The sequence below is a fragment of the Xiphophorus maculatus genome, chromosome 9 (assembly GCF_002775205.1).
Source record: "Xiphophorus maculatus strain JP 163 A chromosome 9, X_maculatus-5.0-male, whole genome shotgun sequence".
Lineage (NCBI taxonomy): Eukaryota > Metazoa > Chordata > Actinopteri > Cyprinodontiformes > Poeciliidae > Xiphophorus > Xiphophorus maculatus.
This window is the reverse complement of record NC_036451.1, coordinates 19,963,850-19,976,097: the sequence shown is the minus strand read 5'-3', so window position 1 is coordinate 19,976,097 and position 12,248 is coordinate 19,963,850. Positions and strand designations below refer to the sequence as shown.

Below are 12,248 nucleotides of genomic sequence, written 5' to 3'. Positions count from 1 at the left end.
TTAATTTTTAGACATCTAACACAACTTTTGGGATGATTTACTTGAATTTTAAAGTTGATGCATATAAATTTTTACTGTTTTAATATCATAAGAGTGAATAAGTGTAGAACTGGGGCACTTATTCCTTTCAAAACATTTTTATTCTATTAATGTTTTAATCACAAATCCTGCCAGTTGTTGCAGACGATTAGAGGAAGCATCTTGGTGAGTAAGATTTTGTTTTCGCAGCACATGTTCCTCTTATGGAACATATCACAGTATATGTTCCTCTTATGATGGCATAACTTTTAGAAAGTATTTGCAAATTTAAGAAGAGAAGAAGTGAAATATAATACGAAATATTTCAAGCACTGATTTTTAAGTTACTCTTCTATCCAGAAGTAGGCATACTAAACACATACATGTTGGGAGGATTATTCTAAAGTCTTAAAGAGAAACTACAATGCATTTAGAAAAAAAATGCTTAGACTAATATATACATTTTGTAACATAATGTAGTGAAACATAGTGAAATCTATGTTACTAGGGACGCTATTACATTATATGACATTATATATTTGATAGTGCTTAAATTGTGTTTCATATTTATTGAACAACATCTGGCTGTTTATATGTATTTTCTTCTTTTAAACAATTTTACCAGCTGGGTCTGGTATTACAGGTGGAAATTAACACCTGGCACAAACATGTCCAAACCATGTGACTGTTCGGCTTTGGATCGAGTATGTTGGAGCCTTAAGACTGTCAGGTGTTGTTTTCTTTTACAAAGTAAGTCCACAAAAGCAACATTTGGGCAACAGGGCAGTGTAACCCTACCCCTACCACCCCTGAACTCCTAGACCTTGGGGGCATAGCAGACTGTTGACATTAGAGATTTGATTGGGCCTAAAAAGCCCAACCCGAACCAACCAGAGCCCGTGGAAATTGTGTCCAAGCCCAGTCTGACCAAAATAATAATCTTTCATTTTAAGCCTGAAGTAAACTCTACGTATTATTTTAATTAAGATTGTACTGCTTTCATTTTTAGACCATCATTTGGCTAAGCAGCATCTTCCAGCTCCATTCAGTCGCTTGTTGTAACTGCAGGGTGAGTCAGGTTCAAACTGTCGGGGATGTGATTGATAGGAGCGGAGCAGGACGGAGCTGCACGCGCTTTTATTGTGCAGTGAGCTGCTTTTGTTACAGTCTAGCTAATTTCTGCACCTTTTTCCCCACCTTAACACAACTTTATATCCTGAATTACCAAATGGTTTTCTCTGTGGTGCATGCAATGTAAGCATGCCACACAAGCCCAAGCCCAACTATCAATCCAATAATTTTGGAAATTCAGGTCAGCTGTTGTGTAACGTTAGAAAAGTGTGGTAAAACACTTCCATCCCACACAACAGCCATGCAAGCCAGATCTCGTCACAGAAGTTTTGAGCATGCTGAAAACAGTTGGAGATGGTGAAAGATTCCTCATAGGTTACAAGCACTGTCACGAGAATTAATCATTTCCTGGCAGACCATGATGTTCTTGCCGGAGCATAATATTTATCTACTCACAATTTTAATTTAGTTTTTCTTAAGCAAGACTTGGGTTTTCCCCCGCGATTGTAGAAACAAAAAGGGTTTGCATGTTTAACCATTGCATTTTTGAGATGGTCAATGGTTTAGAAAGGTACAAGTTCTCTTACTATGCCTACTCACAACAGAACTCAATGTAAAACAATCAGAACTATCCCTTTGAGCGTCTTGCCCTAAAATTATGTTCATATGCGGCCAAGTCACAAATGCATTCTAAACTGTACATCAATTTTCAGTAATAGAACACTGGAGACATATCTGAAGCAGGCAGGTCACATAGCATTTTAAAGGGACATGTCTAACCTCTTCTTGTGGGTTCATTAGCTTATCTTAGTGTCATCTGCGCAGTAAGTGTGAAGAACGTTAGAGGAAGTAAATTGCTAATGCATCAGATATGGAATTATGCATTTTGTGTTACCATGCTCAGAAAAATGATATGTGCTCTTTAATTTAACTGCTGTTTCCGTGTAATGATAAGTGTTACCTGTGCTGGAAATGCTTAATTTATTTAGATGTGGAAGATAATCACCTTAAAGTGTAGCTGCAAGAACCACAGATGTTTTGTTTCTATGAAGCATCGACACTGTGTGCACAGTTATTAGGCAAGTTTTAGTTTTGACTATATCATCATTTTTGCACATATTTTCCAACTCCAAGCTGTATGTAGTTGGATGCTTACTAAATATAAACATATCAACTGATATGTATTTGTTTAATGAGGGATTGAGGGGCCTAAGAAGATCAACACCTCATGGCAAAGTGTGTATAATCATTAGGCAGCTTTTCCTCGGGAAAAATGGGCCAAAAATAGATTTAAGTGACTCTGAAAAGTCCAAAATTGTAAAAAATCTGTCAGAAGGATGCAGCACTCTTGAAATTGCTAAGACATTGGGGCGTGATTGCAGAACTGTAAAGTTTTGCTGCAAATAATCAACAGGGCTGCAGGAAACGTGTTGAGAAAAAAAGACGTAAATTAACTGCCAAAGATTGGAGAAGAATCAAATATGAAGCTACCAGGAACCCGTTATCTTCTTGTTCTGTCGTATTCCAGAACTGCAACCTACCTGGAGAGACCAGAAGTACAAGATGTTCAGAGCTCAGAGACAAGGCCAAGGCAAGGAAGGCTAAAACCCGACCACCACTGAGCAAGACACATCAGCTGAAACGTCAGGACTGGCCAAAACAGATCTGAAGACAGATTTTTCAAAGGTTTTATGGACTGATGAGATGAAACTGACTCTTCATGGACCAGATGGACGGGTCTGTGGCTGGATCAGTAACAGGCACAGAGCTAAACTTCGCTTCTGACCCCAGCAAGGTGGAGCTGGGGTACTGATATGGGCTGGTGCTAGTTGGACCTATTTGGGTTGAAGAATCAACTCCCATCAAAATCAACTCCCAAACCTACTGCCAGTTTTTAGAAGACACTTTTTTTTCAAGCAGTGGTTCAGGTCAAAGTCTTCATCTTTCAAGAAGACCATGGTTTTTATGCAGGACAATGATCCATCACATGCATCAAAGTTCCCCACTATGTGGCTAGTCAGAAAAGGCCTTAAAAGAATAATGAAGTGACCCCATCTCTGAACGACATCTCTGAACAGTGATGTGGTTGCTGCTGCACACAAAGTTGAACTTCAACAAATCAAGAAACTGACAGACTCCATGAATGGAAGGCTTATAGCTGTTATTGAAAAGAAGAGTGGCCATATTGGTCAGTCATTTATTTTTTAAATGTTTGTCAGTTTTGAGTTGCATGTTTAATATTCTCACTTTAATGGATGACAAGTGAGATGTGAAAAATTTCAGCTTTAATTCAGTTGCATAATAATTCTGCACACTAATAGCTGCCCAGTAATCATGTGCACATAGATATTGTCCTAAAAAAGCCAAAATTTCACTTTTACTTTCTTAAATATTCAGGTTTGAGAGGTTATTAGGATCTTTGAATTGACCAAGACCGTTGTAGTTGTTAAACAGCAAAATAAAGCCTCAAAAATACAACTTGCGTAATAATTGTGCACAGAGTGTAGGCATGATTTCATGAACTTGTTCCAGTATAAATCATTTCATGGCAGTTTCTTATATTCAAAATACATTTGATCATTTTTTTAAATGTCTTACCCTACTTACAAAGGGTTCCTTTAAGCTCTTGTTTGCAACCCATTTTAACTGTATGGTTAAAGTATAAATATGAGAAAAAAGTGAGAAATATTATTAATGTATTCCTCCCTTGCAGGCATAAACTCTGCATGAAGTGTTGGATTGATGCAAATTATGTTCTAAGCAAACCAAACTTGTCTTGCGCTCAGTAATAATCACATTATAATCTTAAGGTACGAAGTCTATCTTTCATAACAGTAGGTTGTGTAACTTCTTAAATGCAACAAATCAAAACCACAGGATGTTCATAAAAAACTGCTTATAGAGTGACCTCTTTGTGACTTTTTGGGAAACTCAATGCTTTGCAGGATGTTGTTGTAAATGTTCCCATTTCAGCAGTGAAGACATCGGCACTGCAACTTCGGCTAAGTCGCCATAAGATGCAGCTTCCCAATATGAGTTTTTAGAAAAAGGTTAATGAGAAGTGAGCAGAACAAGAAGTACAAAAAGCCCCAGTTGCTGATTATTAACACCCTGGATGATTAATGCTGCAGGATGAATCAAGCAGAGGCGCTGGTGCCACCACCACCTGATTAGATTAACTAAAATAGTTAATGGGAAGTAGGAAATGGGAAAAAAAAATGCAGTCATCAAACTGCAAATTGCTTTCAGAATAAGCTCAGCATTTATTTCTTGTGAACATATATTTTAAGGGGTTAACATAAAAAGCCAGATAAAATACAGCAGTCGATTCTACAGTTAGGGCCACGGGTTAGAAATTCATTTTTGATAAGACTTAAATATAGATAGTGATCAGGCATGATCTGTGCTTACAGAGTTCACAACCATAAGTTCACAACTACCACTGCAAAAATGATTTCTCCCCTGATTTGCAATGGATGTTTGAGCCTTTTGAAAGCATCCGATCTGCAGACCCGACTGAACAAAATGAAGCTTTAGTACGACAGATTGAAACAGAGTTACTTGGAGAACAGGAAAAAATGACACTATTATAGCAACCTACAAGCACAAATGAAAAAACAAATGCACCATACATCAACTTTAAAATATGAAACTAAATATCTAGGACAAAATAAGATCTACTGTTGCTGCCTGTTGCACTGGGCCACAATCGTAGTGGTACGTACGATTCAAATGGGTGCAACCTAGTTGCACCCATTTGAATGCAACTGAGTTTTCTTAAATGCATTTTTATGAAGCCTTTCCATTTTGGCTTCTGCTTAGGAAAAATGCAATAGATGTGTGGTAAATATCGGTGATGAGGAACTAGGGCTCCTCATCACCAATATAGAGTTTGAAAAGAACTGAAAGTCTGAAGAAGTCTTTGAGAGAAAATCAGAGGGGCACATTAGTCTTTAACATTTAGGAACCTAACCAGAGGAAGTGGTTGCTGATAGCAATCAGAAGTTCCTGTTGAGCAAAGTAAAATAAAGAAATAGCACAACGTTACCCAGACACACACAAAGGAGTCAGGCTTAAAACAGAATCCAAATATCATCAGTGATCAAGAAAGACTTTAATAAACTGCATAAAACATAAAAATCTTTTTTATGCTTAACCACTCTCCTGTGGTTAAGCATAAAATGATCAATATCTGTGGCTTATCAGTCGGGGAGGATGACTTTTTAAAACCTTCAAAGTGTTACCTGGAAAGTTTTGAAACAACTGCAGTTTTCTAATCTCTCACACAGTTAAGAAAAATCTTCTGCACTCTGCCTCCAGAAGCAGCTGCTGCAACAGGCGATGAAAAAGTGACCATTTGACTTTTAAACCAACCAGTTTTTTTTATTTATTTTTCTGCAGGCTCGGACATAATGTCAAATCTGGGTGAGTCCAATGATCTCACAAATATAAAATCCAATTTCCTTAAGGTCTGTCTGGACTAGAATAGGTAGTTAACTAAGATGATTTAGTTGTCTCTCTTCTAAATGCTTCTTTAATGCTGCGGTATTTTCTTGATGCTGATCTAAAGCAGAGTTTAAAACATGTGCTAAAAACCAAGCTGGAGGTTCATATTTTCACCTTCTCTATCTTTTTCCTCAGAATGAAAAAAAAAAATTCTCCACCATGTTTCATTTAGGCATGCTGTAACTGCGCTCAATCCAATTCACAATTGTCGGAAGACATTGTGAATTGAATGGAATGTGGAATGATCTTCGAGATATTGTGTGGGGCAATGTGAGTTTTCACCATGTCATCCAGATCAGACAGTGGTTCAACATCAACCAAGAATTTCTTAAATATAGTATTTTTCTTTACATCGCTAAGCATGCATTAACACGTTGAATGTGGATGCATGCTTAGCATGAATTTGGCAAACCAGGAGGTGTTTTCCACACTGTTTGGCCACGGAAAATAGATGAGGTCCTGTGGCCTGACTCAGCATGCCGACATGATGCTGCAGAGTGAATTCTGTATGATAACACAAACCATATTCTGATTTTTTTGTTTATTTTTTCACTACAAGTTCTAAACTTCTTCTCTTTTTTTCTATTTGTTTTTTAATCACCCAGCAAGGGGTCTTTTTGTGGGCTCTAGTGTCCCTTTTTCAAAGTAGGCTGACAGGAAAGGGAGAAGGAGAGAGGGGAAGACATGCGGTAAGCGTCGTCGGGTCCGGGAGTTGAACCCGCGACAGCCGCGTCGAGGCCACGTTGCCTCTGAATGTGGGTCGCGCTAACCCCTCCGCCATCACGGCACGCCCCTAAACTTCTTTTTAAGGAAATGCATTATATTTGTGCACAATAAAGGTTATTTCACAATCTTTATAATCTGATAATTGTATATTCCTTATTTTATGCTTTGTTCAATAACAACACTGTTTAGTTTCAAGCTCAGTTTGAACAGTTTTCAGGTAATAGTTTGATTTTGCAGAAACCAAACTATAGGTTTAGTGAAAGTAATTTATAATGTTGGTTTTGTGTTTAGAACTGAGAGAAGTGGATGGATGGTGTTGAGAAATGTGCTTTAACAGTGGAGAAAAACTGTAATCTTAGCATCAGCAAACATAAAAAAAAAAGTAGTGTGGTCTGGAGCCACATGATTTGCATCTGCAAACAGATATAAGGAAGCATGTAGAGCAAAAACGGTCAAAGGTGTTTGTTGCTCCTCCTCAACGTCTCAGACTGTGATCTCACCATGTTCATCTACTGTGACTTAGCAGCGCTGGTGCTTGTGCTTACTTTTTATAGACAAGGTGAGTATCTTTTACAGTTTCTTACTGTACAGTATATAAGAACTATGCATTTATGTGCTTTATACAATTGCCATTATTCATCTGAATAACTGGGGGCAGGTGTAGTTCAGGGGCAGCTCTCTTGTCTTCTAACCAAACAAGGGCAGCATATTAAAGTGAACTCAAAATGGGAGGAAAAATGCTGTTTTGACATTGACCTTCCATAACAAAAAGCTTTTTGAACAACCTAGGTTGTTGAGGACACACTAAAGTATGAATAATTTACCCCTTTATATTTGATGTTGAATGTTCTCTCAAGCATGTATTGGTCATATGTGGTTTCACATTTGCTTTTACTGTAATCATGACTCGTTTTAATAATGGTAATAATCCTTGCTACTAATTTAACATTTAACAAAAAGTATGTCAAACAGCTCATGCAGGTACAATCATTGGTGGCCATGAGGCTGCACCTCACAGCAGGCCGTACATGGCGCTTTTGACTTGCCGCGCCGACAATGGTAGCGAAACATATTGTGGTGGGGTCCTCGTGAGTGAATATTTTGTGATAACTGCTGCCCACTGCAAAGCCAAGTAAGTTTGCTATGAGTTATTTTATACCGCATTAAACTCTGCGGATAATTTATAATTCATTTTCTTCCTTTATTTCATTTCTTTCTTTTCTCTCTATCTTTCTCTTTTTAGGTCTTATGAGGTTTGTCTTGGACTGCACAGTTACGGCAAAAATAGTTCATGTTTGTCTGTGGAGCAAGATTTTCCACATAAAAATTACGATAACAAATATTACACAAATGACATCATGCTTTTGAAGGTAATATAGGTCTGGAAATGTATCTTGAAATATTAAAATGAAAGATTTTTTTTTTATTACTTCCAATAATACCATAAATGATCTTTTCTTTAAACATGCTATTCACTTAGGGCAGGGGTGTCAAACTCCAGTCCTCCAGGGCCGCTGTCCTGCAGTTTTTAGATGTGCCACAGGTACAAAACACTGAAATGAAATGGCTTAATTACCTCCTCCTTGTGTAGATCAGTTCTCCACAGCCTTGCTAATGACCTAATTATTCTATTCAGGTGTGGTGCAGCAGAGGCACATCTAAAAGTTGCAGGACAGCGGCCCTTGAGGACTGGAGTTTGACACATGTGACTTAGGGTGTATTCAGACCAACGCAGGATTAGAGTCCTGAATCAGACTCCAATCCGTTTGTCTAGAAAGTCCGAGTTTTGGGGAGGTCTGAATGCAAATTTGAATTCCAAAACAGACTTAAAAACCGAACTCTGATCCGCCTAAAAACCTAGGTCTCAGTCCAGTTGAAGTGGACTCTAAAACAGTAGAAAACCTGTCTGAATGCAACCTGACTAGAAACCGTTTCAAAAGCAGGAAAGTAGCTACAGTGCAGGACATTCTGGTCAATATATCACTCTCTGCTCTGCGGGTTAACAAAGATGTTGTGTCGGTTGTCATATCAACGGGTTTGCGTGCCGCACTAAGCAAGGAAAAGCAGAATATAAATGGTTTGAAGTTGTTTTACAACTTTTTATCAGCTTATTGCCGCATTGCTGCGGCGCTCTGCAGCTGCTGTAATTTTTAATCCTTTAATAAATGACAAAAACTGAACTAATTGCCTCATTTGTTTGAACATAATCATCAAGTTGGATGGAGGAATTTGCTTAGTCCTCTCTTCATCTTGATTGAAAGAAACTGCTTATAGATTTATATCAAGGGAGAATACTTACAAACATCAGCAATTTTCTCAGCTTCAATTTAAGCCACGTTTATAGAAATCAGATAAGAAATAAAGGCGCTGCGATTATTTTTGTGATTCCTGCTCATCCCACATTGGAACAGCCTGGTTTAGTGGACAAACTCGCCGCGTAGTAACGGCGCCTGCAGGAGCGTCGCTAGCGTTAGCGGATATACAAACCAGTAATGTATATCAATGAAGAAATCCCACAACCGCTAAAATCTGACACTGCTCTGTTTTTGATTACTTTTTGTGAAGAAGAAAGTTGTGCTGGCCTTTTTCAGAGGTTTTGTGTCGATTCCTTCAGTAGTTCTTGGTGCAGCGCCCCCACAGGCGAAGGGGGGAACAGGTTTTTCAGTTAGTTTTATTCGTTTGACACAGTGCAGTGTGAATGCGAACTAGGTTTCTGAAAATGTAACAAATGTTGCAATTTTAGTCCCCAATCGAACCGAGTCTACCGGACTATCTGGTCTGAATGCACCCTAACGCAAAAGGATTAAAACAAAACACCTGCACATTGTAAGTTAAACAGTCTTTTAAATATTTTCTGTTGTTCCTTTAGTTGTCTACCAAAGCTATTTTCGACAAGAACGTGCAGCCTATTGTCCTGGCAGACAGGTGTGACAACAAACTTCCCAAAAAGTGTGTAGTATCTGGCTGGGGAGCAACAAGCGACGACAATAAAAACATGTCTAATGAGCTGAGGGAAGTCAATGTGACGCTCACTCATGGTGATTTCTGTACTGAGAAAAATGAGTACTGCTCTAAAGGGGAGGACGGACCGGCTGAGGTAGGTTTTTTTTTCTGCTTCTTCATCTTTTGTTATCTTTGTCTTATGACAAACGCAAGAACCGATCTCTTCCATCTGAACAGTAATCACATGCTGTGTCTTGTGCTTTCAGGGAGACTCTGGTGGTCCGTTAGTCTGTGAAGATGGAAAAGCCTTCGGAGTGATCTCAGCAAAGAGCCTCACTTTTAAACTGACCAAGTACGCCAAGATACCCTACTACAGAGAGTGGATTGATGAGATTATGAAACATAACTGATTAAATACTGTTCAGATATTTTTCAACTACATAAGAAGAATATCTTACGTTATTTTCAAATGAATTAGTTTTGTGTAGCTTCTTGCTAATTGGAATAAGAAATTTGTTTTTTTTTGTTGTTGTTTTTTTCCATTTAGCTTGTGATCCTTAATAAAATCAAGCTTTCTGGCTTTCTTACATAGAAACGTTTTAATCTACTTTGAATAATTACTTGAGCATACTGTACTGTTTGATAAGTAGGACCAATTGGAATGTATACGTGATTGAATATATATATATACAGTATATATACATGTAAATGCCACGTAGAAAGAGCTCGGCAATGTTGGATATGCAGAGATAGCAAAACTTAATAAACTATAAGACTGCTTCTGAAATCTGAAAAGAATTTCCTGTTTATTAATTTCCGACAAACCGGATGCACTTAAAAACAGCTTTGAAAAGCTAAAATTCCTATTGTCAAATCATTTTCAACATGAAAGGAGTGCATTTCAAACATCTTTTTTTGTTTTTTTCAATTTTTCATTGTTTTATTAAACTTTCAAACTGCCACGTAAACCAGGCACGTTTTTACTATACAGAATACATATTCAAGATATCAGTAATGTCATTCTGTCTATAGTCAAAATGTCAATTTAAGATATATTAAATAGAAAAGCTGTGTATTTCAAGATATCTATAATTCATTTAGAGATATCTTAATAGAAATTTTGACTAGTCAGAATTATAATTCAATATATCTTTATTTTAGTTTTTTCTAGTCACTATTTGCTTTTAAGATATCTATAATTTAGTTTTCACTAGTCAAAACTACATATCTCCTATCCAAGAAAACATTTTAAGATATCTTGAATTATGGAGTCATTCTAGATATCTTTAATAAGAAACATGACTAATCAAAACTAAAATCGAGATATCTAGAATTTACTTTATGACTAGTCATAATCTAATTGTAGATATCTGAAATGTGTATTTCAGATAGTCAGTAATTCATTGTAGATAATTTGACTTGAATTCTCCATACAAGTCGATGGTAAATCTAACGTCATTTTGACTGGTCAGAATGTAATTAGAGATATCTGAAATAGGTATTTTGTCTAGTCAAAATATAATTGGAAATATTGTAAATCACTAAAATGTTTAGTCATAAAACATTTTGAAATATCTGGAATGTAAGGGTGGTAAAAATTATTCATGTTAAAACGGCCTGCCATAATGCCACCAGGTTTGTCACAACCTGATGGAGAGGGAAGACAGAAAGAGCAGGCCATTGGTGAATTTAAAGTTAAAGCTGCACATTAAGAAAAAAAAAATTCAGCAATCAATTTGAGCATGAATCAGAGATGAAAGTTTACTTACAGGCTGGATATCAATGAAACCTTCTGAATTTCCAGGTTGATGGGTCTGACACGCTTCTCCCAAATGTGTAAAGTGGAGCAGGGAGGAATACAGGCAGCAGCTGCAGGGCTACATAACCTTCTCTCTTGTCTGTCAAACATAAGGTAGTGTTAATGTGTTCCAGTAATTAAAAAGCATAAAAACAGTTTAGAAAACATTTCTTGAGCATCAATACCTTGAGGGATAAAATTAATGTTGTGGAGAAGATTGACAATCCTTGCTCTGCTTGCCATACAAAATATCTTCTTTTTTATTTGCCATGAGTTTCAAATCAGGAATCTGGATGTGCTATTCTAAATAAATTAAATCACTTCCTCTCAGAATAAATGTGTTGATACATCAAACATATTTACTTTAAAATAAATAATATGTATGAATAACATGGGAATAATTATAGAGAGTTATATAGCTGCAGGGGAAAAGAAATCTCAGTTGTGTAACATCATCGACTTGTCTTTAGCGCCACCATGTGGTGGTTTTGCGTTTCTCATGACCAAACTAATGACATAATTCAAGTTGATGTCTTAAAGTTGTAAACACAACATAATCTAAATCAAGCCTAATCATCTAAATGAATTAACTTGTTAAAAAACATGAAGAGAAGATCAAGATATTGTTTTTAAAGATCTATGCACCCCTGACTTCATAATCCCAATATTCAACTACATCTTTTTCTTTTAACCCTTTTTCATGACTTCCAAGTTTAATTTTAAAGAGTACGCTGCCATTTTAGAATAACAGAAATTTATCAAACAAGATATTAGCAACTAAAACAATCTGTTCAAATGTTAAACTCCTCTATATCACAGAGTGCAGCAGAGGGCAGCAACCAGATTTCTGCCCCCTCAGAAAATGTCTTGTTAATAATGCTAAAGGTACAATATGTCAAGTACTTTGAAATATAGCCCCCTCCAAAAAGAAGATGGTTATTATGGGAGGTAGCAGACAACCAGGAGAGGATTCATGGGATGTCAAGGAAGGCTGGATCCAGGAAGGTGACATCAAGGAGAAGGTGGATTGCAGGCAGGTAGACAATCACCGAAACAAGCTCACTGCACTCAGGTGATCTCCATTCCACTCACTGTAAGACTCAAGCACCAATTGGCTCTATCTCCACCGAATTAGGTCAGTCAAAAAGGAAGAAAGTGTCATGATTCATAACAAAACATATGAAAG

General features: G+C 37.1%; 1 protein-coding gene across 1 annotated transcript; it reads left to right on the top strand.

The window, feature by feature from the left end:
- Positions 1-6,340: 6,340 nt before the first annotated feature.
- Positions 6,341-10,039, top strand: LOC102230245 (granzyme G-like). The gene is made up of 5 exons (XM_005795707.3): positions 6,341-6,880; positions 7,294-7,453; positions 7,565-7,691; positions 9,191-9,418; positions 9,531-10,039. The coding sequence occupies exons 1-5, from the start codon at positions 6,823-6,825 to the stop codon at positions 9,672-9,674; spliced, it is 717 nt and encodes a 238-aa protein (XP_005795764.2). The 5' UTR covers positions 6,341-6,822; the 3' UTR covers positions 9,675-10,039.
- Positions 10,040-12,248: the final 2,209 nt, after the last annotated feature.